The following is a 24,343-nucleotide window of genomic DNA, read 5'->3' on the forward strand; positions in this document are numbered from 1 at the left end:
AATCAAGACAGAAAAGTCTTTTGCTGCTTGATTGACTCTCAGGAGTTAAATTAGCACAAAATGAGCTGTGCAGCAGACTTTTTCTTTAAACAAATTTATTGTTCTTCTAAAATTGCTGCTCGTGAGGAACCGATTTGAGCTTATAAAGCTGCATTTGCTGTTTCACTGCACCCAAGTAGTTCCAGCAAAGCGTACTGCTGCAGTCTTAAACCCATATGTGAGTGAAATCATATAAACTGAAACATTAGTGCAGCAGATGTCTGCCTTACCGTCAGTATAGATAACCACTTTGATGCATTTTATTTTATTCTTTTGGAATAATAATATTAAATAGGAAGAGATGTCTTTTTGGTAATCTGTTGAAACGGAGCTGTTGTTCTCAGAAACAGGCTTTCTAATGAAAACATATTTAAACTGTCGGCTCTACATGTTGACAGATATTCAACACCAGACAGCGGGAAAAATGTTAAATATCGTTCTTAAATGAGATATCTTCCCACACGAAAATAAAACCAGGTTCCCTGTATTGTGTTCAGGAACAAAGAGCTTCACTTCATCTCTGTTTGTCTCTGCGGTCTGACAGTGATTGCTTTGTCTGGTCTTATTAAATATGCATACAAATGAAAAATTATAAACGGGAGCTACAATTTTCATAAAACATTCTTTTCATTCAACTTTTTTTTTTTTTGCTTTTTGTTCTTTCAACATTGTGTCTCTTTTTTGGCTAGTTTCTCACATCTGAACACATTTCCAAACATCAGTGCATGAAAAAAAATAAGGTTACGGTTAATTGACCTAAATCAAACCACAGAATTGAAACTGCCTCACTGAAAACTCCTAAAGTTGCTGAATGAAACGGATGGAGAAAGACAATAAAAACTCCCTGCAATATATAGCATTATTAATGGGGCCGTAAACGGAAAACGAAAGGAAAGGTGAGCCAAAAAGAACTTATTTTCCAGTTATAGTGCATTGCATTAGTGCACGCTGCAAAGGTGAGTCTGTTCCGAACACGAGACAGTGAGGACCTCGGTGAAAGCCTGCAGACATTCAGCTCTGCGTCCTTGATGAGGCACCAACAAACACCTTGTTTGTTTTGGCTGGCAGAAGTCACGGAGGCGACACCTTGCTGTGCTCGCTGGCGCTCCTGCCTCTGGAAGACAGACAGCTCCCTCCGTTCAAGCAGCACAAAGGGATGCTGATGCTGCAGGGCCCGTGGGGAACGCATCGCCCGCATGACAACACCTCCAGAGAGCAGTTGCTGAACTGGTGGATGCAACAAAAAAAAAAAAAAGAGGCATACTGTCAGGAAATATATATTCAATTACAATATGCTTTCCCTCCTGTCCTGGTTGTGTGTCCTCTCCTCAGCAGATGCACGCTGTAGCTGCTTACCTGCTTATTGGAAAGAAAGTAGAAAGTAAACGGGGCGGGTCTTGGCAAAGTACACGGGCAAAGTTGCGACCAGGGGAGGGATGTGCAGCTTAGGATCCACCTCCACCACCACCTCTGACAGTGCCGTGTAGGGCAGCCAGCAAACAAACAAACAAAAAAAAAAACGCCACTGTCGGTGCCAGGACCATGCTGATGGCGTGATCATTCCCACTCTGCCTCAAACAACCACCTTCCAGCTCAATGCTCCTGGTCAACCGGAGGGAAAAGCATATCTGGGCCCCCAAACTTTTATTTTACTAATGAGATGCAAACAGTAATGAAATCCAAACATTGTCACAACTGTTAATCCTCCTATTACACTGTGGTCCTTTGATTGTTTGAGAATATTTCTCTTGATAAAGCTGTTTCCTTTGATCTAATTGATGTGGGATTTTGTGACTTTGCTCAGGTATTAAGGGAGGAGAAGGTGTGTGTGTGTGTTGGGGGGGGGGCGTTGAATTTAGGCAACTGTTAATCTTGGGGTGGCACACAAAAACTAAGAGCTATTACAGAATTTTTTCAATCATATTTCATAAAGGCTATTTGAAAGAATATAGCAATATGGGAGTTAGAGAATCGGTTTCTGATACAGGCCTGGATTTTTTTGTTTTACTTTACAAATGATTTCACTGAGAACTGCACAGTCCTGTCACTAATCAACTCATAGAAGGTTGTCCTCTCCTCTTTGAAATTAATATGAATGTTTAAAAATAGTATTTCTTGAAATGATGCATTTCATCTGCCATCTGTAAAGCTGACTGAATTAAAGCCATTTTGGATTCGGCTGCGGTTAGTTTTGAATCAAGTTGTATGTTCAATGATTGCTTTCTGAGACTTTCTTTAAGATCCATTCAGTGGTTCATTAGATATTTTGCTAACAGACTACTTGTACATGTATGACTGTCTGACCAGGTGGGGGATTTTTTCCCCCCTTGTCCCTCCCTTGGTGGAACCCCTGTTCAGCAGATGGACATAATTTCTTTCCCACTTCCACAATATGCATTTGCTTTTGAGTGGACACAAACACACACACTCATTACGCTTCCCTTTTCAGTTTCCATGGCAACAACCTGTTAATCTGTCTCTAACAGAACCTTTTCCCCATGGGACCTTCACCTGTTGAAATTCTCACAAACAATCGCAAAATTGTCAAATCCGTATATAGAGCTTTTCTTGCAGCTGTGTCTTTCGAGGACTTGCTCACAACTCATTCTGTGGCAGCACAGTGACCAAACGGTACACTGTTACTGAAAGCCTAGATCACATCTTGGATCGAAACACAGGTAACAAGGAGAGAGGACGGGAACGTGACATGAAAGATGTTACAAAAGGAGAAAGTGTCAGAGGTTGAAGACCACACAGAATATGATCCAGATCTAGAGATAACCAACGTGGAGCAAGGCAGTGATCAGGAAGGCCCTGCTCCTACTCCAGATATATTGGGCTGGTCATGCCACAAACCCACCTCATTCGAGGTTTTCAGCACTTTGACGTTGCATTAAGTGATGATTGCGACTAGGAGGATGAAACAGAGGCGTGTGTAGAAGTAGCTGTAGCTGCTCCTCGACCTCTCCTCCCACACAGAGAGAGCAGGACATCTGAACCCCTTCAGACCCACAGCAGCTCCAGACAAATAATAAGGTTACAGCCCCAAACAAACAAAAGACCCAGACAAAGAGCATCCCTGTCATGCTTCTCCTCTTGCTCAGCTGAAGACAGATATTGGGTTGCACACCGTGTTGGACCGCTCGTAGGCAAGAAGAGTTAGGGTGCAGAGACACACCAGACCTGAGCAAGAGGGGGAAAAAAATCTACATATTTGACAATTTTTTTAATATGGTCTTTTAAAAAAAAATTGTCAAAAACACAGACTGCATGGCTGACAAAATAGGAGCCCTGGTAGTTATTGGAAGTCGCTAAGAGCCGCTAAGGGCAATCACGAAGGCTGGAAGACTGACCGATTCTATAACAGCACAAGGAAGAAGCTGATGTTGAAAACCAAAAACAGTGTTGATGAACATGAGGAAGGAAAAGATGCTGCAGCCCACCTGAGGGGGGAAAAGGTGGGCCCAGCTGCGACCATCATGTCGATGTGGGCGGATGCTGAGGAAGAACCGGAGCTCCACGGCACGCTGCTGCTAGCCACGGTGCTCAGATGCTCCAGCTTCTCGTAAACAAGTGTGAGTCCCCGGACGGCGCAGGAAACCTTATCATTTCTGATCCCTGACGGATTTCCTTTTTTTGTCCAGAATCTCAGACTGTGAACCTGTCTGATATTTAAGCCTCAAGAGCAATAAGGGAAAGTGGTTGATAACACGATTTGTGGGGATTAAACCCAATAAACCCATGGCTGTAAGTGTAATTGGAAAGTTGAGCTTAAACAACAATTAGGCTTCAAAATTATTTGTCAAATTCAAAAATTATCTCATGATTAATGAGAAAGTAAAAAAAAATACATATAATCAAAATATACTTATGTCTATTTACAGTAACTGTTAGGCCACATACAGTAAAGCTCCTTTAAATAATAACAGCACCAGGGGAGGATCAGGCCATTGATATTTTAATAATAAAATGAAACAAAACTCATTTCAGCAACACATTTAAAACAGCAGAAAGAAACCACTGCGTCTTGCCTCCAGCCACTGTTCCTCCCTTTTAATATCCCCCTATTTAAAAAGTGTCAGTTCTTAAGCCTTTACTCCAGGACGCTTAAGAAAAATTTCACCTGTTCTATTTCGAAACTAGTCAATAGAAGCTTCTTTTGCAGATCAAATAGCAGCATCCACACAAAATATAGCAACGAGGCGCCATTTTTCCAAATAAATACAACACGTTTCCAACCGCGAAAATAATACACAAAGGCTGAGTGGCGTGGAAATGGTTAAAACGATTAAATACGGAGATCATTGTGCAATGTGTGTCAATGTAAGGCGCAAAATTAGGATGCAAATCATAACAGCCTATTAGAAAAATATATACCCTGCAGTGATGTGAACAGATTAAGGCAATGGAGTTTGTAGCGCTGATATAAAATTCCCTCTGCACCAGCAGAAATAAACGAGCAAAAGGCAAATATAAATAAATGGTAAAAATTGTGTGTGACTGCCCCCTACTGTTTGGATTGTGTAAAATGCATATGGTCTTTTAAATAAATCCACCCCATGCTCTCTGTGACACACACACACACACACACACACACACACATTTGGCTTAAAAAGCACTGCAACTAGTGGTCCTTTCTTAAGAGTTAATTCTTTGAAAGGACACACATAAACCGATTCCTTTAAAGTACATTTAAATCAAAATAGAGTTACATATTTAACATTACTGTTTGTTCCGTCCAAACTTCCTGAGCTCATCCGGTCTTCAAATCGGGCTCTGTTATGGTTTATGGTTTTGTGGAGCTGGAAGAGAAACCCCCGGCCTCGTGCTGCAGAGGAGTGAGGCGCGGGAAAAAGGTGTGCTGGAGGTCGTAGTTGAGCAGGCAGCTGATGGAGGCCATGTAGATGTCGGCGAAGCGGGAGAGTCGCCGGGAGAAGTAGGTGGGGTTGTGGTACGTGCGGAAGAGGCTCCCGAACTGAGGGTTGAAGATGCCCTTTGCTTGCGGCCTGCCACGAAAACACATAAAAATATTCATATCAACTCTGCACGAGCTAAAAAGAACGTCCCCAAGCTGTTTTCAGTGCCTTAAGGAGTTATCATCATTACTTCATGGATTCTCTTTCGCTGATCCACTCCTCAACGACAGCTTGAGTTGCAGCATCCCTGTGCACCTGTTCAGAGGCAACACATTAAGGTTAAGCACAAAGATGTCTGGATAAAAAGAACGAAAATGTAAGTAAGAAGATTAAGCCAGATGTTGGATGACGCCTTCTGACCTGCATCTGCTCGATGAGTCCAGTCAGTGCTTGTAACCAGGTCATCATGTGCACGTACTGCGTCGTGTTCATGATCTTGATCTCCTTCCTCAGCTCGGGGATGATGGCGCCCGTCCTCCAGCCATGTTTCAGAGTCAGATCCTGGTGGACAAAGCAGATCCCGGTTGAATCAAAGCACTTAGTGCGGCCTGACTTGTCAAAGGTTATTTGTCTGTTTCGAGGATCTGCACAAATGGGAAGAAGAAATTTGGAGTGATCGGGTGGGTTTCGTGTGAAAACACAATGCAGTCATTTTGTTACGCTCGACATCAGCTCTGTCAGAGAAGACCTGTCCACTCAGTGTTCTGTTAACGTTTAATATAAAGTCAGAACAGCTGCGTAAATAAGGGAGTAAATACACCTCAAGTCTGAAACTGCAAGGTTGGAGTTTCACTGCCCGCTGCCAAAGGTGAAGATGGACAACTGTGTGTGTGTGTGTGTTAGAGCATCTGTCTGTTACTAAAGTATCTGATGACCCACTGGACAAATTTTATTGGAACTTGCAGAAAGTGGCAGTTATGCTTCCCCACCCCTTCCCATCTGCAAACCCTGATGCTGAGTAACTTCATGGAAATCGGACTTACGACTTCACCCTGTCACGCTTCAACAATGATGTGCCGTATGCTAATGTGAGGAGGCTACAGCTCCTCCACCCAGTCACCCCTTTGGCTCCGTTTTCTCATTTCTGCTTTTGCTTTAGTTGCTTTATTGCTTTCAATGTGCTTTTGAAATTTTCTGTTATCCATTTCATTTTGTTGCCATTTTCTTAAATATATTTTTTGTCTGAATAAATTTTTATTTTTACCAAAATGCTGTTATTTGTATCGTTAACGTGAATTGTGAAACGCTATTTGTTTGGATTTTGTTTCTAACCTAGTGACTCCCAACCCTGGTCCTGGAGGGGCCACTATCCAGCATGTTTTAGTTGTTTCTCTGCTTTGACCCACCTGATATGAATGACTGAGTGATTAACAGCCTTCTGCAGACATGAAGTCATGCTGAAGGACAGGGAAACAATGAAAACATGCAGGATAGTGTTCCTTCAGGACCAGGGCTGGGAACCACAGCCCTGACCATTTTTAATAGTTCATTCTACACAACAGGACAAAAAAAAAAGTTCAATCTAACTGGTTCAGCTTTTTGTTTGTTTTGTTAATACAGTATATGTATTCAGAACTGTAATCATATTGTTCTGCTCCATTTTATTTTACATATCACATTTTGGATTCTTATTTGTATTTTTTATGTCAGATTCCACCAGTTAAATCACTTCAATCAGACTAACACACAACAAAAGACCAAACAATTGATCTGGAAACCCATCCGGGGGTTTAGCGAATGTATTTATGGACTTTTTGAAATTGAATCAACTCCTTACTAACTCACAGATGCTTCTCCTCTGAGCCCACTCCACTAGCGGTAATCTCATTCTACAGCCACAGAGTCCGACGGCGTGCTGTGGTTGGCGGAAACCACAAACGCCAACTTCCATCTCTCTAAACAAGCAAAACAACATAATTGACTTCTGGCTGCAGGCCACTGACCAGGGATCATGCCAGAGATGTAAATCTGATCTTACAGTATCGCTTTTTACAGCTGATCATGCATATCCATCAGAAGCACCACAACGCTGCGATAAAAAAAGAAAAATAAAACAGATAGTTTGGCAGAAATGAGGGACAAGCTGCTGGTAAATTATGTAAATGATCTGCTTTGATACTTATTACTGAAGGTGTTGTGCAGCAAGTGTGATGTACTTTACAAGAACCCTAGTATTTAACATTAGTGGTAAATGGGCTTTAATGTATTAGGTATGAAAATCAGCTATTTTATTATATTTAAAGCATTCAAGCATATTTCACTCACTCAGTGTCTCACCTGAATCTTCTAACAGCGCAGGAAGATTTGTGTCTGTCATGAAGTTAATTTGGCGTGAATTTAAAAACCATCCAAGCAAAATCTGCACCAAAGAGCCGTGCACGGGGTGATCTTTGCACGTGGTTCTGTAGAAGCCTGTATTTTGTTTTTCTTTCAAAGAACTAAAGTGCTGCAGGAAGGTCTTTAAATAAATTGTGGACTTATTTGCTAAGATTTGTGAAATACAATTCACTCCCAATTCTGCCATTATTTACTTTAAGAGGAAAGGAGGAGGTTTTCTTTTTTCTGAATGGGACTTGGCTGTGAGGTGCTGTGCAGAGGTGTGAAAAAAAGGGAAAAAAAATCCTTGATTTGTGTAAATGTGTTGGAATACTAAAAAGGAAATGTTAGCAGAGTTACTGCCAAGCCCTATTTTTCCTAATTTACAGACAAAATAAAATCTAAGACGACCTGAAATCTTAGACTAATAACAGTTATGAAATCCCTGCTGTACCACAGCATATTACATGTTTTCTTCATGTTTTTGTATTTACTCGTCATTTGTGTTTTTAACAGAGACACTTCTATCTGTTTCTTGGACGTTTTCAGAGACATTGTTACAGAGCCCTGAGCAAATATAACATTATTGAACGGTGAGGACGCACTGATGCATTGCAGCTTTTTTATTCAAATGCCTTCTGGAATAAAAGCTGTGAAGAAAAGTCCCAGGGGCAGACTGCAGTGATATTTGGCTGTGAGGTAACTGCAATATGTTTTCCTCAGTTTCGTTTCTGGGCTACAAGATGGCTTTTAATGAGTCTTCATCACTTGTGTTGTAATTCTGAGCAACAAAACCAACATATTTGAACACATTGAAACCAAGAAGTAAGGTCTTACGCAACTTGGCACACAACCTGAGCCAAAGAACGGACCGAATACCTGAACAGGTGAGCAGGTTTCTGTTTATACAGTCTGTATGTGGGTGTAGGTGGTAAATTACTGATTCCTGATTATCAACAGATAAATTGCTTGTTTGTGACTCTGCTTCAGTCATTAATAAAATGAGCTGGTTGTGCTTGTATTAGTAAATTAGTGAATATTTTTGGAATCTCATCTGCACAACTGGTCTGTCCCACAGGTGCCGCTTCTGAATTGCAAACGCATGCTAAATTTCTTTGGGTAGTAAATAAGGGTCTTGGACTGCTGAAAAGATAAACCCAGTCAGGATCATTTCTTTGCGTTAAGTGAAACTTGCTTTGTTTTGTTTTGTCAAAGCAAGAAATTCTAAGCAACGGTAATTTATGTAGTTATTATAAATCCATTGCTGTGACGATGTGTGGATGTTGCTTACTGCTAAGTCGCTATAAATGTGATCTCCAAAGTAAAGTACTTTGGATCCCCTCCAGCCGGTGAGTCTGAGGAACTCATAGAGGTTTCCCTGTAGATGAAAGAAACACATTCAAAAATATGAATCAGCAAGTTGCTTCAGGAGATGCGTCCACACAAATTTTATAAGACGCATTCATTTTCTGACCCGGTACCTGCTTGTAGATCTGTCCCTTTTCCAGCCGGTGAATTCTGTCCCAGAGTAAAGCACCTTTGTCCGTCACTCGCCTGAAAGGTCTGTCACAAATACACAGACGGCTAACGTTAGCGGCTTATAATCATCATTCATCCATCTAGCCATTTTCTGCTGCTTATGCGTGGTCGGGTTGCAGAGGCAACAGGTCCGGGGAGAAATCCTAGACTTCTCTCTTCCCAGCAACACTCCAGGTGGAATACCTCCAGAGGGAGACGTCCAGGAGGCATCTTAAGCAGATGATTGAGCTACCTCTGCTGACTCCATTTTATGTGGAGCTCCCCTTTGATGATGAATCTCCTCATCCTCTATAAGGCTGAGCCCTGCCACCCTATAAAGGAAGCTCATTTCAGCCACTTGTATCCAGAATATTGTTCTTTTTGGTCATGATTCTTACTTTAGGACCATATGTGAGGGTTAAAATGTAGACGGTCCTGTAAATTGAGAGCTTTGTCTTTGGCTTAACTCCTTCTTCACCACAACAAACCAAAGCAACACCTTCAGTCTTGTGGATGAGCCCCTGATCCATCAATTCATCTCCATACCATTGCTGGTGAACAAAACTCCTAAATACTTCAATTCCTCTGTTTAAAGGTAAAGACCCACCAGCTACCTGGATGGGACATTCCACCTTTTTCTGGTTGAGAATCATGGCCTCAGACTTTGAGGAGCTGACTCATCTCAGCCACTACACATTTGGCTGCAGACTGCCCCAGTGCACGCTGAAGGCCATGATTTGACCTTCTGAAGAGACCTGAGGGGCAGACCTGGTGCAGTCCAAACCACAAAGAGAGCGAGCTTGTCTTTGTGCCGAGGATGCGGACACAGCTCTTACTTTATTTATGCAGGAACCGGGCAGCCCTTAAAAGCGATCCTGGCACGCCATACTCTTACATCACTCCCTACAGGCTGCCTCGAGGAACGCGGTTGTAAACCTCCTCCAGATCCACAAAACACATGTAGACTGGAGGATCAAACTCCCATCCTCCCCAAAGGAATGCACATCACCTGCTGCATTTTAAACCGGAGTTTTAGACTAAGCCGCACGCGCACACACACACACACACACACACACACACAAACAAAAATATTATTGCTCCACCTTTGCCTATGGTGCTGAGCAATAACCAGCGGCTCTAAAACACACAAACAGTTACCGGTATGTGCCTTATTACACAAGTCTACAAGTAGCTGCAGGCAGTGCAGCAAGGCAAAAGACTTAACAAGAATATATTAGAGTTTCATATTAAAGCATACTTACTTCCTCCTGTCGTTGAAGAAACTGGGTTTGTCAGCTTGGACAATAACAACGTCAAACAGATCCCTCCAGTCTTTTCCTACGATGTAGTTCATCCCATGGTCCCTGAGGAGAACAAAGACACTAGTTTTTACCAGTAATACCCAGCATCTCTGCTGATTCAACTACAAAAAGTCTCAGTAACCTTGTGACGGCTTTCAGCCACATTCCTTCATTTTAGTTTGTGAAGCACTCAAAATCCAAATGAAGCTGGAGGCAAACTAGCGAAATAAAAAAATGTCTCCATTTATATAACATTTTTCTGGCCTCGTTATCTACTCAGAGCCCTTTACAGTCGCATTTACACACTGTCACAGCACTTCGCTACTCGCGTACAGCGCTTCTCCAAAAATTCACGCACTGATGATGCATCAGAGGTAATTAGGGTTTTAGTACCGGGATCAAACTGCCAAAAATCCAATTAGTGAACAACCTGCTGTACTTCCTGAGCCCCTTCCAACCAGACCAACTTTCACTGTTTCCAGCATGCATTTTAAAATTCATCCACTAAAATGCTGATCAACCTACCAGTTTGAAGGACTTTAATAATTAAAAACAAACAAAAAAAACTTGGTTTCAGCCTGTGCCTAACCCTGCCTTATTGCTGCAATGACTCATTATCACAAACACCATTTCAAGTACGAGGAAATCTTCTGACGTTCGATTTCCCGACTGGTCAATCTGTGCAAGCAACCGTGACTTCAAAAAGGACTCCAGACTCAATAACTTACCGTACAGATTTGCAAATGCAAGCTCTCCCATGCATGCTGGCCAATTAATAAAAACTGGAACATTATCCCGTGGCACTAAATTAAAATTAGCACACAAACGTGCTGAAATGACAAAAAGATATTCTTCCCAACAAACCCCGTGTTTGTGCTCACTTACACAAAGTCAAAGGGGCTGTTGGTGATGAGGAACATCTTCTTCCCGTGAGCTGACAGCTTCTTCAGCACAGCGTGGCTTTGCTCACCGTAGCAAATGTACTTCTCTGAAAAAAAAAATTAAATAAGACAGAAGAGGTTTTTGGTCAGTTTTTACTTGAATATCATAACCCCATCTTGCCGATATCATGTTTTTACGCCTTGCCAATAACTCAAATGCCATCGTACATATTAGGAGATGGATTTCAAAAGGCCGTTACCCATATCTGCCTCCACCGCTCGATACATGATGCCCTTGACGTGAACATCTCTGATGGCTTCCTGTGAGGAGGAGAGGCAACACAGCCTTCAGCTAAAAAGTCATGACATCGTGACACACTATTAGCATTCAGCTCTGACAACAACTTTTCTCTGTACATAAACAGTTGTCTTGGAAGCACAAGGAAAGTGCCTCTCTGAATACAAATGAAACGGGGAGGAAGCAGGAGGTAAGATGCCTTGTTGTCACAGTGGGAGAACCTTTGAATCAAGACTCCTTGTTTAAAACCTGCACATTATACAGGCAGACTTAAGACCATCATTCACAAAGGCCATCTGACGCGATGAAAATTTAAACGGAACAAAGGGTTTCGAAAATGCTAAGGTCAATACCGAATTATGAAGCTGGGGAGACAAAAAAAAATGATTAAAGACGGGGTCCTTGGAAAGATATGAGAGGCATTCTTCAAACAGAGCACGTGTGAGGGCTTTTAATGACACCTATCTGTCAAAAGCGCCGCAGCGCCACGCGGCACAGGCAGTTACAGTGTGACAGCTGGCCTCAGGGGGAGAGCACAGCGTCGATTTCTCCCCACTTCCTGTGAAGTAGCAGAGCCACATGGCTGGGGGCGAGAATGCACAACTAAAATTGGATGCTGCTTTTCAGTGCTAAAATTAGGATGGCACTGAATGGTTGGAGTTTCACTGTATACTGCAACAAGTAAATACAAAAATACCCATGAACACATGACTTTTTTTTTTAAATCATATACCCTGGCTCTTAGGAAATGCAATTAAGGAAAAGGTGAGGGCTGTAATGACAACAAAGAGCACTAACCTTTACGTCTTTGTAGAGATGGACGGGCTCATAGTCGATGTTGTGCCTCATGAAGAAGTCGTTGACACAGGAGAGGAGGGTCATCTCGGGGAGGGAGAAGATGTCCATGAACTGCTTCATTGTGTGGCCGTGAATGCTCTGCAGGACAGAGACAGCCGTTTATGTATTGTTTTTGGATCTTCGGTGCCTAATTTAACACAAGCACGTGTGAACGGGATCATCACCTTGCCATAGAAGTCACTCATTATCTCTAAAGGCACATGGCTGCCTTCGTACATGGCGATTACCTCCTCATCAGGAACTGGATGAAGACCTCTGCATCACAGACGAAAAACACTCCAGTTAGTTAATGGCAACACTTGAGGAGTTTTGTTTGCAGCAGATGCCGCCCTGTGGCTCTGCGCTGCACATTTGAACATTAAAAGCGTTGGTGTAACGTTAAAAAGGTAACAGCTCTGAGTGAAGCTAACCATTTCATTACCCTGATATGAGAAGTAAAAAAGTATTTAAACACCTGTACACAGTTCCCAGCTGGATGTAGTGAAAAGCATCTATCTTCATCAGGAGCGCCTATAACAAATCATAAAAAACATTTGACGAAAACCGGACTGAGGCTAGCTTGTTATCTTAATAAAACAAGAAAATGTTCTCACCTTTTGGACGTCATAGTGAAGTCCCCTTACAGCAAAATCTGGAATATACTCGTACTTCCGAAGACCCTCTGGATACTAACAAAAAAAAAGAAAGTCAGTGGCTGGTTTGAAGTTTTTCACGGAGAACACAACAGTATTTGATGTATTGGGAGAAGCCAGACACCGCCCGCACCCTGTGCTTGGAGATGAGGATGTCCCGGGCTATGTTGAAGATGAGCGTGTGGAGGTGGCTGGAATAAAAGGCCAGCGTGTAATCGTAGTCGAAGCCGTAGATCTCTATGTCTCGCAGGCTCATCTCGTTGTTGGCAAAAATGGTGTCGGGGTCGACGGAGCCGGTGGACATAACTGGGATCAGAACATGAGAAGAGGGAATAATAAATGAAGTTAGAGTGCAGTTTTCATTGAATGTTTCCTTGATAATAAAGCATCTTAACCCCTTTAGCACCATAATTACGGATATATTTGTTAAAACACCTGGTCTTTCTTGTCTATCTTTGTCAATAATTGTGTCCAAAAATTGCCCTGTGTGTAAATAATTTACACCCTTATTCCTGTACAGGTAGAACATTTAAAATCTGTCAAGTATTAACCATTCTTGTGTAATTAAGTGCCTAAAACTATGTTATAAGAAGAAAAAGGCCAAAAAAGGAGTTGAATTTTCTTGAACTTTCTTTTTATAAATTCTTGAAAAGTTGCAGATCGAACATTTCTGAGATTGCGAAAACCTAATTCGAACCATTTTACAACAACTCAGACAGTTTTACATTTCTGGAGCTTTCTGAGTCAACGGTGAGCCCCGTGGTTTTAAAAAGGGTTAAACCTCTCTTGGTCTGGTCCCAAGTTGAACCAGTCTGAAATATACAGTTTGGTTTTGCTAATACATACAATTATTTGCCGACCACCAAAAAGCAGGCGATGTTTAAGCCTTGAAGTACATATGGAAGCTGATCTATTGATCAGACGATTACTGAGGCTGATTTTGCCTATTTTTTTAAAAATTCAGTGTTAGCCACACCTGTGCGTAATAAGTCAATTATAAAGGTAGCTACATTTTTGAACAGAACAGTCTTGTTACACCTGACATAATCTTGTGTCTGTGCCCTTTAGCCAACAGAGAAGGCTCTCAAAATAGGGGAGCTTTTAGTTTGGTTTCATCACCAACAATAACAAAAAGAAAACAGTGGTTCGGGACAAAATCACGAGCGTGATTACATCTGACTGTCAGACAGCCAAATGAAAACAATGGTCCACATTTCTAAACTGTTAGTAGATTTTAACTCGTTTGTATGAACTGAATTTCTTACAGGCCAAAAACAAAAAACACACAGATGAAGCTGTCTTCATACTGGACAAAAGCTGCTCTGATTACAAATAAAACCATCAGTCATTAAAAGCCTCTTATCAAGCTGACCTCTAGTCACACATCGCTAAAGGTAAGGAGCACTACAGGAAACGTCTAAAGGGAAGCCAAGTAGGATATGTGGTACCCTTTTCTAACCTAAATGTCAATTTATCAGTCTGGTTATAATACAAACGGACAAATTTAAGCACAAAACGAGGCACTCTTGTGCATCGATCACATAAAAATTTAGGAATTAAGCTCTGACACTTTTTAGGCAGCCAGAAGAGGACAGAGTCAGTGATACCTTTGAATTCCACTTTTGTTACACTGAATCTGACTTGATGGGACTTTAAAATAATGCTTCCTTGATTCAAGTCCATAGAGAAAGCACAACAGCACCAATATTAACACTAAAATATCAACAGAGTCAGAAAAAGAAGCCAATAAGATTAGATGAACCAGGTATTCACAGATGTTTATGTTTTATGCACATATTGACAGCTTAATTGTAACTATCAGTCTTATTTAAGCTTGCCTGATTTGAGCATTACTTATAGCAGGGTCATAAGCATTAGTATTTAACATATAGGTGTCTGTGTGTGTGTGTGTGTGTGTGTGTAAATATTAGAGCAGCCTACCATTCGTCTGCCTCTTGGTCTCATTGTAAACAGACCACAGCCTCTGTGTGACGTCCTGGCCGTCCGAGGAGCTGCTACACACAGATGCTGTGCAGTTTTTGGTTCCGGACGGGTTCGGCGGCAGCGGACCGGCGGCTCCAGGGGGGCAGGACGCTGCCCTGAAATTCCGCCTCCACACACGGGACCTGAAGGTGCGCCTCGGTAAACCCCGGCCGGCGTCCCAGAGAGCGGCCGCCCGCCGCAGACAGCCCGAGTGTCTCACGAGAGACGAAAGAGGTCGCGAGGAGGTCGCCATTGCTCCGTTTCTAAGCGGGACGAGGCGTGTGGAGGTCGAAGGCGGACTCCCCTGACGACCGCACGCGGGACAGGACGGGCTCCACACTAAATTGTCCCTCCTGTGCAGACTTGCTCCTGCGTCACTTCCGTGTTTGGGAAGGTCCCGGGCAACCAGCCAATCAGAAGCCGGTGCGTCTGCTTTTCAGCTGAAAGAAACAGACTCTGAAGGACATATTTTGCTGCCACCAGGTCTCTGCAAATTCCTTGTGTTCACCTTTATCCTTTAAGGTTTTTCTTATTTTTTTATTCTGGTTTGGGTGGTTTCCTACAGGATGATAATGCCACCCTCAGGAGGAATCAGAGATCAATGAACGGCTTGATGAGACCTTTCTACCCAGTGGACCATCTGTGAAAGATTTGATCTTCAATATGTAATAAAACACCAAGTCTGTGATGAACAATGAAGTGAAAGAACAATTTCAAACAAAGTTCCAGAAGGGCCAACGTGCATCAACTATTATACCAGCACACGGTGACCTAAACACCTTAATACGACATTTCATGTTAGATAGATAGATGGATAGATAAAAAACAAACAATCTATCTATCTAGAAGAATAGGATAAACTTTTATCCAAAAACATCAAACCACTGAAACGGATTTCTCTCTGAGAAACAACAGGCTAAAACTGATCCGACTTTATCTTAACCAAACATTTGCACATTCCTGATAAATTGCGTATTCTAGATGGTGTTTGCACATTTTTTTTATTTTATTTTGCACATTTTCAGGTACCACACAATATACTGATTTCATCATGTACAGATATAATGTATCATTAAGTTATATTGACCTTCAATCAAACCATACTTTTCCTTTTCATGGACTTTAATAGTATTACTAATGTTTTTACTATGTTACTACTACACAATTGCTTCTATTTTTGTTTATTTTCTGTCTATCTAAAATCTGATGGCTGCAGGGGGAAACAACCAACGATAAGGTTCCTTGTGGCTTTTTTGGTGCAGTAGTCTGTCACTGTGTTATTACAGTGTCGTCCATGGGGCGGGAGACATTGTCCAGTATTCTGTAGATCTTAGTTTGACCCTGCACTCGGTCTGTGAGGCATCCCAGGACAGAGACAGCCTTTCTGATCAGTTTATTCAGCCTCTTCCTCACAGTTGCTGACAAACTGCTTATCCAGCAGGTTAAAGCATAGATAATGGCCACAACAAAATCTAAAGAGGTCTTCAGGAGTAATCCTTTCACTCCAAAACCACCCAGCAGGTAGCATCTGCTCTGACTTTTACTGCAAGTTGCAACAGTGTTATGAGTCCAGTCCAGTTTACTGTTCAGGTGAACTCCCAGGTAATAGCAGAATTGATTTGATAATGATGGTACTTTTTCAAAATGTAAGTATTCTTTAAAATAATCAGTATACACACAGAGACACAATCCTGTACTCAAAGGTAGAATTTTTAGAAAGATACTTAGTGGAGTACAGAAATAGACTTTGGGTATTTACTATGAACCTTTGTTTTATTTTAATTGTAACTCAAAAACACTGAAAACATTTTGCAATTATTTTTGTGCCTTTTTCTCTGTACCTTGGAGAACCCCCTGCACCCTTAATGACAAAAATATAGCTTTATTCTCTGAAACAGTAACAAGAAATAGGATGCACACTGATAACAAAAAAATGTTAGGAAAAACTGGAACAAACCTCTCTGAAGAAAAAGGCCAAACTGAGATTTTAGCCAGCAGCCTTCCTACTGTATCTGTATCCTTACTATTAACCCTGAACTTTCTCGTAAGCAGAACACAGAGCAAAAGCAAGTTATTATACGTTATTATCTCAAAATATTGGATTTAAGAGTTTGACAGAATATCTAATTTGTGATTTTAAATTATAAAAAGTCAAAAGTAGAACATCAAAAGGGATAAATAATGAGTAATGTTTTTTAAGAAAAACTTTAAGAGTTTGACTGATTGCTTCATGAGTAACGTGATAGTCAAAATCAAACATTGATGTTAAGTTATATGTATAATTTTCTCTATCATGTTCAATTTAGAACAGTAGGTTACCAAGTTTAAGCTCACAGTCCAGAGTCACACATGTAGTGTTTGTAAATTTGTCAAAGGCATAAAAAGAGCTGCTTTAATCTGTTAACTCTGGAATGGGTTACCCACTTAAACAACCTGTATTTTTGTGCAACACAGACAGAAAACAGATAAATTTATAATCTTGTGTTTACATCTGTATTTTTCATCATCTTAAATTTGTGGGACATACTCAGAACTTGGAAAACATTATGGGTGTTGGATTTATAATGGTGCAAACCTTGCCAATCTTGATGTGGTACATTCTGAAAGGTTGCTTGTTACCTTTGACTGCCCAGCCATAAAAAACATTTTACACATGTAGCCTGATCCCTTGCCTATAAAAACAGACACACACCCATGAGTCAGGTTAAGGCAAAGGCACAGGGAGATGCACATTTCTATGACAGTTTACATGTTCAATCCATTATTTATCAGTCTTGCTTTCCCCCCTGATTGCGCTGCTTCCTGAAGGAAAATAAATAAATAACACTTTTGTCATTTTGTCAAATAACTTGCTGAATACTGCCATCCTGTGGGCTAAAGGGAGAGGTGCATTTAGAACAAACCTCATTCATTCATCCACTTATTAAGGGTGCCAAAGCAAAAATTAAAGCATTTTCCTTATATTTTGTGGTGAACCATAATGAGCCACTGTTAAAGCAATAGCTTTAACAAGTCTTTTCATATTGGTTCAATTTATGTTCATCCATTAAAATGTGGGAATGGAAAAATCTAAATTATTACTAAGGTGACGTTGGAGTTTTGGGCAGCAGCTGAATCAGCACCCTTCAAATGTCAACGTTTATAAAGAAGTGTAAAAGTGTTTGGTTTTATCTCTCATCTGATTCTTTTTTTTTGAGAGAAAATTTCGTCATGTTAAGTTTTGATGAAATGGGATGATTTTGATATTTCCAAACTACTGATCACATTAACAGACTTTCAGGTTCTCCAGTACTGAATATGTGTATACTACTAAAAGGATTAATAGATGTATAATAATAAAAAGACTGGGTGGAGAGATCTCTGGTTTTTACCACATAATAGGTGAATGGAGTTTTTTTTTTTAGAGATTTGATTAATAGATACAAACTAATGTGCACTCAAACATAATGAATTGGAGTAATTAAAGCATTTTTAAAGCACAAGTTCTTTGTTATTTTCACAAAATGATCTGTAATGTGTGCTTTTTATTCAACCTTAACAACAAATTTTTAACCAAATAAAGATAAATCCTGTGTAGGTCGCTTGACTGTCAGAGCTTAAAACGCAGCCATCTGTAGTTATTCATTTATCGTGGATCCTGTTTTTTCCTCTATTATCCGTATATAATTCCTCCTGGATTAATATCTGTATATGCTGAGAGAACTGCGTTAGTCCACGTTAAAGAAGAGACGCATGTTGCTAAACAAAATATTATATTATTGGAATGACACGTCACGAAAATGGCCGTCACATCTTTTTTAAATCTCATGGTGTTACAGTGACATTGCATGGGAAAATCAAACTTTAACTAACGTGCTGACTGAGATTTTTTTTTTCCTTAAACAAATTCTGAATTTTAGGAAGTGATGTACCCATTACTTAGTCCTGACCAATGGTGGCTGGCCACGATTTTCGGGCTTCGACATATGTTGAAGTATCTGATTGGACGGTGTGTGCCAAAGGCTCAGCGGTGATTGGTCGACGGTCTTGCGTGGTGCGCTGCCATTGGTCGGTCTCCACGGGTTTAACAGAGTGGGCTCGTTTGGTGGAGATGTAGCTGCTGCACAGTCGCTGTTGTAGAGCCAGTGCTGTCTGTACCGCTTCCCCGGCTTTTGTCTTAAAAGCTGAAGACTCTCCGCGTCAAACAAGCTGTGTCTTAAAATGAAACGAGTCTGGTGTATAGGCCTTCTTTTCGCTCTTCTAGCCTTTGGTGAGTAGCAGGAAGATATGTCCTCTTTGCCTCACTTTTTAAAATCTTTTAGACGTTTTAGCATGCAAGCTAACGTTAACGTGCGTTTCGTTTGTGCTTCAGAAATAAGCGTTTTTCAAAGTTCATTTGTCCCGTTTGTTAGTCATAATCAGCATGGCTTTTGTATCTTTTACAGCAGCTTTATATCATTGGTTAAAGCTGTCTTTCTAGAAGCTTCTAATAAAAAAAAAACAGGTTGACGTTCCCAAGAACTGAAGATGGCAGCAAGCATGCTTGTAATTGTCTGTAGAACTTCTCCGTTATCCCTATTAGCCCTTCTTGTAAAGATTTCTTGCAGAAATACTACTTGTGCTAATATTAAGCTCCTACAAAATGGTTGCTGCTGCCCACATGCACTTTTACAAATCCAACAAAAAAAAGTGCAGCATAACAGTGCTATTTTTGCAACTAAAGCAAGTTTTACACTTTAAACGTGGCTTGAAATGAACAAATTTTAACATAATTTTTTTTTTGTCTTTGGTAGCTGCTGTGAGAGCTGATGATGAAGTTGATGTCGATGGAACAATAGATGATGATTTGGGGAAAAGCAGGGATGGCTCCAGAACAGATGATGAAGTGGTTCAGAGGTTAGTATATATATATTTCTTTAATCTGTAAAGTGTAATTGTGACAGAGCTAACAATCGCCTCAGCGTTTGGATAACACAAGGTCGTCATGACTAGGCTTGTGTACACAGATAAAACCAGGGCAACTGTGACATTGTAGCTGGGGCAGACCTCTGAAGGGTCAACTAGTGGCTTTATTTTTAATGCCCTAAAGCTGTCAGCAGTACAGATGTTTGACTGATCTGTGCATTCTTTTGCCCCCCCCCCCACCTGTGTATTTGCTCAGAGAGGAGGAAGCTATCCAGCTGGATGGTTTGAATGCAGCTCAGATCAAGGAACTCCGGGAGAAGTCTGAAAAACACGCCTTTCAGGCTGAAGTCAATCGTATGATGAAGCTCATCATCAACTCTCTCTACAAGAACAAAGAGGTACAAAAAAAATTAAAATGTGTTTGTGCAGATGGTTGTACTCTTCTCTTTAAGAAAAGCTCACCTCTAACCTGTCTGTCTGCAGATTTACCTCAGGGAGCTGATATCTAACGCCTCTGATGCTCTGGATAAGATCCGATTGTTGTCTCTCACCAATGAAGAAGTGCTGTCCACCAATGAAGAACTGACCATCAAGATAAAAGTATGCACGTAAAACTGGGAGTCACAATGATTATAGGCAATGTGAAAGTCGCTCACCTGTTTGTAACTCAATTGTCCTTTTTGCCCCCCAGTCTGATAAGGAAAAGAACATGCTCCACATCACTGACACCGGTATTGGAATGACCAAAGAGGAGCTGGTGAAGAACCTGGGTACCATCGCCAAGTCTGGCACCAGCGAGTTCCTCAACAAGATGACAGAGATGCAGTCTGAGGGCCAGTCGACATCCGAGCTGATCGGACAGTTCGGTGTGGGTTTCTACTCCGCCTTCCTCGTTGCTGACAAGGTCATTGTCACGTCGAAGCACAATAACGACACTCAGCACATCTGGGAGTCCGACTCGAACCAGTTCTCGGTCATCGAGGACCCCCGTGGGGACACGCTGGGCAGGGGAACCACCATTACGTGAGTTTTCATTGTATTTGTCAGAATGTGACCGTTGGCAGTTAAATAACTTTAACTCTTCATTAGAAAATTGTAGTTATCTTTTATTACTGATTTGCTCATCTTAACAGACTAGTCCTTAAGGAGGAGGCTTCAGACTTCCTGGAGCTGGAGACCATCAAGAATCTGGTCAGGAAATATTCACAATTCATCAACTTCCCCATCTACGTTTGGGCTAGCAAGGTGACTACTTCTGACTTTTCTTTTCCCTCCTTTCACACTTTGACTTTGATTTGATCCTTGTTATAAGATAAAGTATGGAAGTGAGCAAACGGTAATACTTTTTCTTAACATGCAAGACTGAGACGGTTGAAGAGCCCATTGAGGAAGATGCAGAGGAACCAGAGAAAAAGACTCCTGAAGATGAGGCTGAAGTAGAGGAAGAAGAGGAGGAGGACAAAGATAAGCCAAAGACCAAGAAGGTAGTGTGTTTTTAAATGTAGAACTGGTAAACATAAGTTTTGTATGCATATAAGCTGTGTCATATTTTCATACAGTATGATGAATAGAAGCTACAAACTACTCTTGAGTTACTGAGATGTGCAGTGACTTAAAAGCTTTTCAAACTTTGGAAAGTTAATTTAGTCAAGATATGGCAACAAAAAGGTCAGCTAAAATCTAATGAGCACCCACCCTGTGCTATATTTTAAAACGATGATCGGTTCTGTTTGTAGGTTGAGAAGACCGTGTGGGACTGGGAGCTGATGAATGACATCAAGCCCATCTGGCAGAGACCAGCCAAGGAGGTGGAGGAGGACGAATACAAAGCCTTCTACAAGACCTTCTCCAAGGTATGAACGGGCTCGGTTCAAGTTGGACAAACAGCTGTTTAGCTCATTGAAGTGGTTTTATCAGATTTGATTAATTTAAAAAATGTTTTTTACAGGACAACGACGACCCTATAGCTCATATCCACTTCACCGCTGAGGGTGAGGTTACCTTCAAGTCCATCCTGTTCGTGCCCACTTCTGCTCCCCGTGGCCTCTTTGACGAGTACGGCTCCAAAAAGAACGACTACATCAAGGTTTGTCACCCGAACAGTATTTGGGAGGAATTTGAAGGAACTGTGTGTCTCTTGAGATGTGTGTTTATTTTAAAATTTTGTTTTGCAGCTGTTTGTCAGAAGAGTTTTCATCACAGACGACTTCAATGACATGATGCCCAAGTACCTTAACTTTGTCAAGGGAGTGGTGAGTTATTAATGCTAGTTGAAAGATTACCATGCTGTATTCCTGCTTGTCTGGTTTTGATGTTTCCTACGTTAGTATTAAAAGGATTTTTTATTTTTATTTTGCTAGGTTGACTCTGATGACCTTCCTCTGAATGTGTCCAGAGAGACTCTGCAGCAGCACAAACTGCTCAAGGTAAACTTTTTTTTATTATTTTAACCACTGTAGTTTGACCAAATTTCTTAAATAAAATTAAGTCTTATTTTCTTATGAAATTAAGATATTAACACCTGCACTTAAAATTTTTTTTTTTTTTCCTTATGACTTGGGGTTTTTTAGGTCATACGCAAGAAGCTGGTCCGTAAAACTTTGGATATGATCAAGAAGATTGCAGAGGAGCAGTACAATGAGAAGTTCTGGAAGGAGTTTGGAACCAACATTAAACTCGGTGTCATTGAGGACCACTCCAACAGGACCCGCCTGGCCAAGCTGCTCCGCTTCCAGACCTCCCACAGCGAAACCACCCTGGCCAGCCTGGAGCAGTATGTGGAGCGCATGAAGGAGAAGCAGGACAAGATTTACTTCATGGCTGGCACCAGCAAGAAGGAGGTGAGTGTGGTGTTTAATTAAAGTGGTAATTGGAGTATAGTAATATGAGCTGAAATATGATGACTTGACCTTTTTTTTTTTTTTTGTTTTGTTTTTTTTTTTTTTTTGTTTACAGGCCGAGTCTTCTCCTTTCGTCGAGAGGCTGCTGAAGAAAGGTTACGAGGTGATTTACCTGACGGAGCCTGTGGACGAGTACTGCATTCAGGCGCTGCCCGAGTTCGACGGCAAACGCTTCCAGAACGTGGCTAAGGAGGGTGTCAAGTTTGACGAGAGCGAAAAGGCCAAGGAGAAGAGGGAAGCTCAGGAGAAGGAGTTTGAGCCTCTTACCACTTGGCTGAAGGACAAAGCTCTGAAGGACAAGGTAGGGAGACGGATGTGTTGAGATATTCATGCCAGGGGAAATTACCACTGTCTGAAGAGATTATAAATTTGGCTACCATCATGTCTGATGAATTGTACTTAATCTTCTTTTTTTTTCTTTAACAGATTGAGAAGGCAGTTCTCTCTCAGAGGTTAACAGACTCTCCATGCGCTTTGGTCGCCAGTCAGTACGGTTGGTCAGGAAACATGGAGAGGATCATGAAGGCACAAGCTTACCAGACAGGCAAAGACATTTCCACAAAGTGAGTAATAAATCTGTGACCATCAGTACAGTTTACCTGCCATTGCTACTTTAAGCTTATGTCAATTTTCCTCTCTCCCTCAGTTATTATGCCAGCCAGAAGAAAACACTGGAAATCAATCCCAAACACCCTCTGGTCAAGCAGATGCTCAACAGAGTCAACGTGAGTTTATTTGACCTGTCTTATAAAACGAGACCTCAGTTCTGGGGCCTAAGGGAAAATGAGCGATTTGAACACATTTTTCTCACATGCTCAGGCTGATGCCGAGGACCAGACTGCGTCAGATCTCGCGGTGGTCCTCTTCGAGACGGCCACGCTGCGCTCAGGATACCAGCTGGCTGACACGAAAGCTTACGGAGACAGAATAGAGCGAATGCTCCGGCTCAGCATGAACGTGCCCCTGGACGAGCAGGCAAGTTGATGCCGGTGGGCTCAAAGACTGCACAGCAGTTTGGGTCAGAGTGGTTCGAAATTACTGCGAAGGTCTTTGTTTTAATAATAAAAAAAATGTTACCGTTGCAGGTTGAAGAAGAACCTGAAGAAGAGCCAGAGGAAGCGGCAGAGGAAGACTCAGAAGACAAAGGGGAAGTTGTTGAGGAAGACGATGATGAAACGGTGAGACCTTCTTTACATGATGTCATATTCTGAACGAGTCACACTGGATGCAGCGGGGTTTTAACTCTTCTGGTGCTTGTTCTGCAGACAAAGTCAGAAAAAGATGAACTGTGAAGCACTGAGTGGGAGAACGTGTAACAACGGAGCAGGAGCTTGGACTTGTCTTGTTCCAGTGACACTGGTGGACGTTATCCTGGGTGGGGTCCTGGGGTTGGGTTTTCCTTTTGGTTTTTTTTCTTAAGGCAAACGTTTTGTGTTTTTTGTTTTTTACATTCCCCATGACTGTAAATTTGTTAATATTTAACTGAACTGTTTATGAAAAGATGCAATTCTGTCTATTGATCAAATAAATGTTACCAAAAAACATGTTTTCTGTCTTGTTTAACAATGTAGACGCATATAGCTCTTATAGAACTTGTCGAGCGTGTAACATAAACACCTACCAGCTATCAGGTACAGTGGTGGAGGGAAGATTGTTTAGGCTGTTTCTTTTCAGCCAGAGGACCTGGGCACCTTGCAGACACTAAAGTAACCTACTCTTCTGTAGACCAAAGGGTTTTAGAGTCAAATATGAAGCCAGCTGTCCGACAGCTAAAATGGCGCAAATTGAGTCATAGAACAGGAAACTGATGCAAAAAT

At 41.5% G+C, this 24,343-nt stretch overlaps 2 protein-coding genes and 1 pseudogene across 2 annotated transcripts; 1 reads left to right on the forward strand and 2 right to left on the reverse strand.

Annotated features, from left to right (window-relative positions):
• Window positions 1-653: 653 nt before the first annotated feature.
• LOC108229960 lies at window positions 654-4,344 on the reverse strand (annotated as a pseudogene).
• nt5dc3 (5'-nucleotidase domain containing 3) lies at window positions 3,981-15,110 on the reverse strand. Its single transcript, XM_017405599.3, has 14 exons — window positions 14,701-15,110; window positions 12,893-13,065; window positions 12,721-12,795; window positions 12,582-12,637; window positions 12,292-12,382; window positions 12,068-12,205; window positions 11,232-11,292; window positions 10,976-11,078; window positions 10,052-10,153; window positions 8,753-8,834; window positions 8,563-8,649; window positions 5,316-5,456; window positions 5,146-5,210; window positions 3,981-5,045 (listed from the first exon to the last, which is right to left on the reverse strand). Exons 1-14 carry the CDS (start codon window positions 14,993-14,995, stop codon window positions 4,826-4,828), a joined length of 1,689 nt encoding a protein of 562 aa, XP_017261088.1. The 5' UTR covers window positions 14,996-15,110; the 3' UTR covers window positions 3,981-4,825.
• A 3,718-nt stretch (window positions 15,111-18,828) lies between these two features.
• On the forward strand, window positions 18,829-23,993 carry hsp90b1 (heat shock protein 90, beta (grp94), member 1). The gene is made up of 18 exons (XM_017406148.3): window positions 18,829-18,991; window positions 19,515-19,617; window positions 19,883-20,024; window positions 20,110-20,226; window positions 20,318-20,649; window positions 20,760-20,871; window positions 20,988-21,110; window positions 21,363-21,479; window positions 21,575-21,712; window positions 21,801-21,878; window positions 21,987-22,052; window positions 22,197-22,466; window positions 22,582-22,827; window positions 22,953-23,089; window positions 23,173-23,251; window positions 23,346-23,501; window positions 23,612-23,704; window positions 23,792-23,993. The coding sequence occupies exons 1-18, from the start codon at window positions 18,943-18,945 to the stop codon at window positions 23,816-23,818; spliced, it is 2,385 nt and encodes a 794-aa protein (XP_017261637.1). The 5' UTR covers window positions 18,829-18,942; the 3' UTR covers window positions 23,819-23,993.
• Window positions 23,994-24,343: the final 350 nt, after the last annotated feature.

The sequence above is a fragment of the Kryptolebias marmoratus genome, linkage group LG11, assembly GCF_001649575.2.
Source record: "Kryptolebias marmoratus isolate JLee-2015 linkage group LG11, ASM164957v2, whole genome shotgun sequence".
Classification (NCBI taxonomy): domain Eukaryota; kingdom Metazoa; phylum Chordata; class Actinopteri; order Cyprinodontiformes; family Rivulidae; genus Kryptolebias; species Kryptolebias marmoratus.

What these genes read in the sequence shown, in the direction of transcription:
- hsp90b1 (XM_017406148.3), top strand. Translation starts at nt 18,943, where the DNA reads ATGAAACGAGTCTGGTGTATAGGCCTTCTTTTCGCTCTTCTAGCCTTT. An exon ending in ATAAGCCAAAGACCAAGAAG is followed by an intron (nt 21,111 to 21,362) that starts GTAGTGTGTTTT and finishes TTCTGTTTGTAG; the next exon opens with GTTGAGAAGACCGTGTGGGA. An exon ending in ACAAAGCTCTGAAGGACAAG is followed by an intron (nt 22,828 to 22,952) that starts GTAGGGAGACGG and finishes TTTCTTTAACAG; the next exon opens with ATTGAGAAGGCAGTTCTCTC.
- nt5dc3 (XM_017405599.3), bottom strand. Translation starts at nt 14,995, where the DNA reads ATGGCGACCTCCTCGCGACCTCTTTCGTCTCTCGTGAGACACTCGGGC. An exon ending in CAGCTGGGAACTGTGTACAG is followed by an intron (nt 12,383 to 12,581) that starts GTGTTTAAATAC and finishes TCTGTGATGCAG; the next exon opens with AGGTCTTCATCCAGTTCCTG. An exon ending in ACATTTATAGCGACTTAGCA is followed by an intron (nt 5,457 to 8,562) that starts GTAAGCAACATC and finishes TTTGTCCACCAG; the next exon opens with GATCTGACTCTGAAACATGG.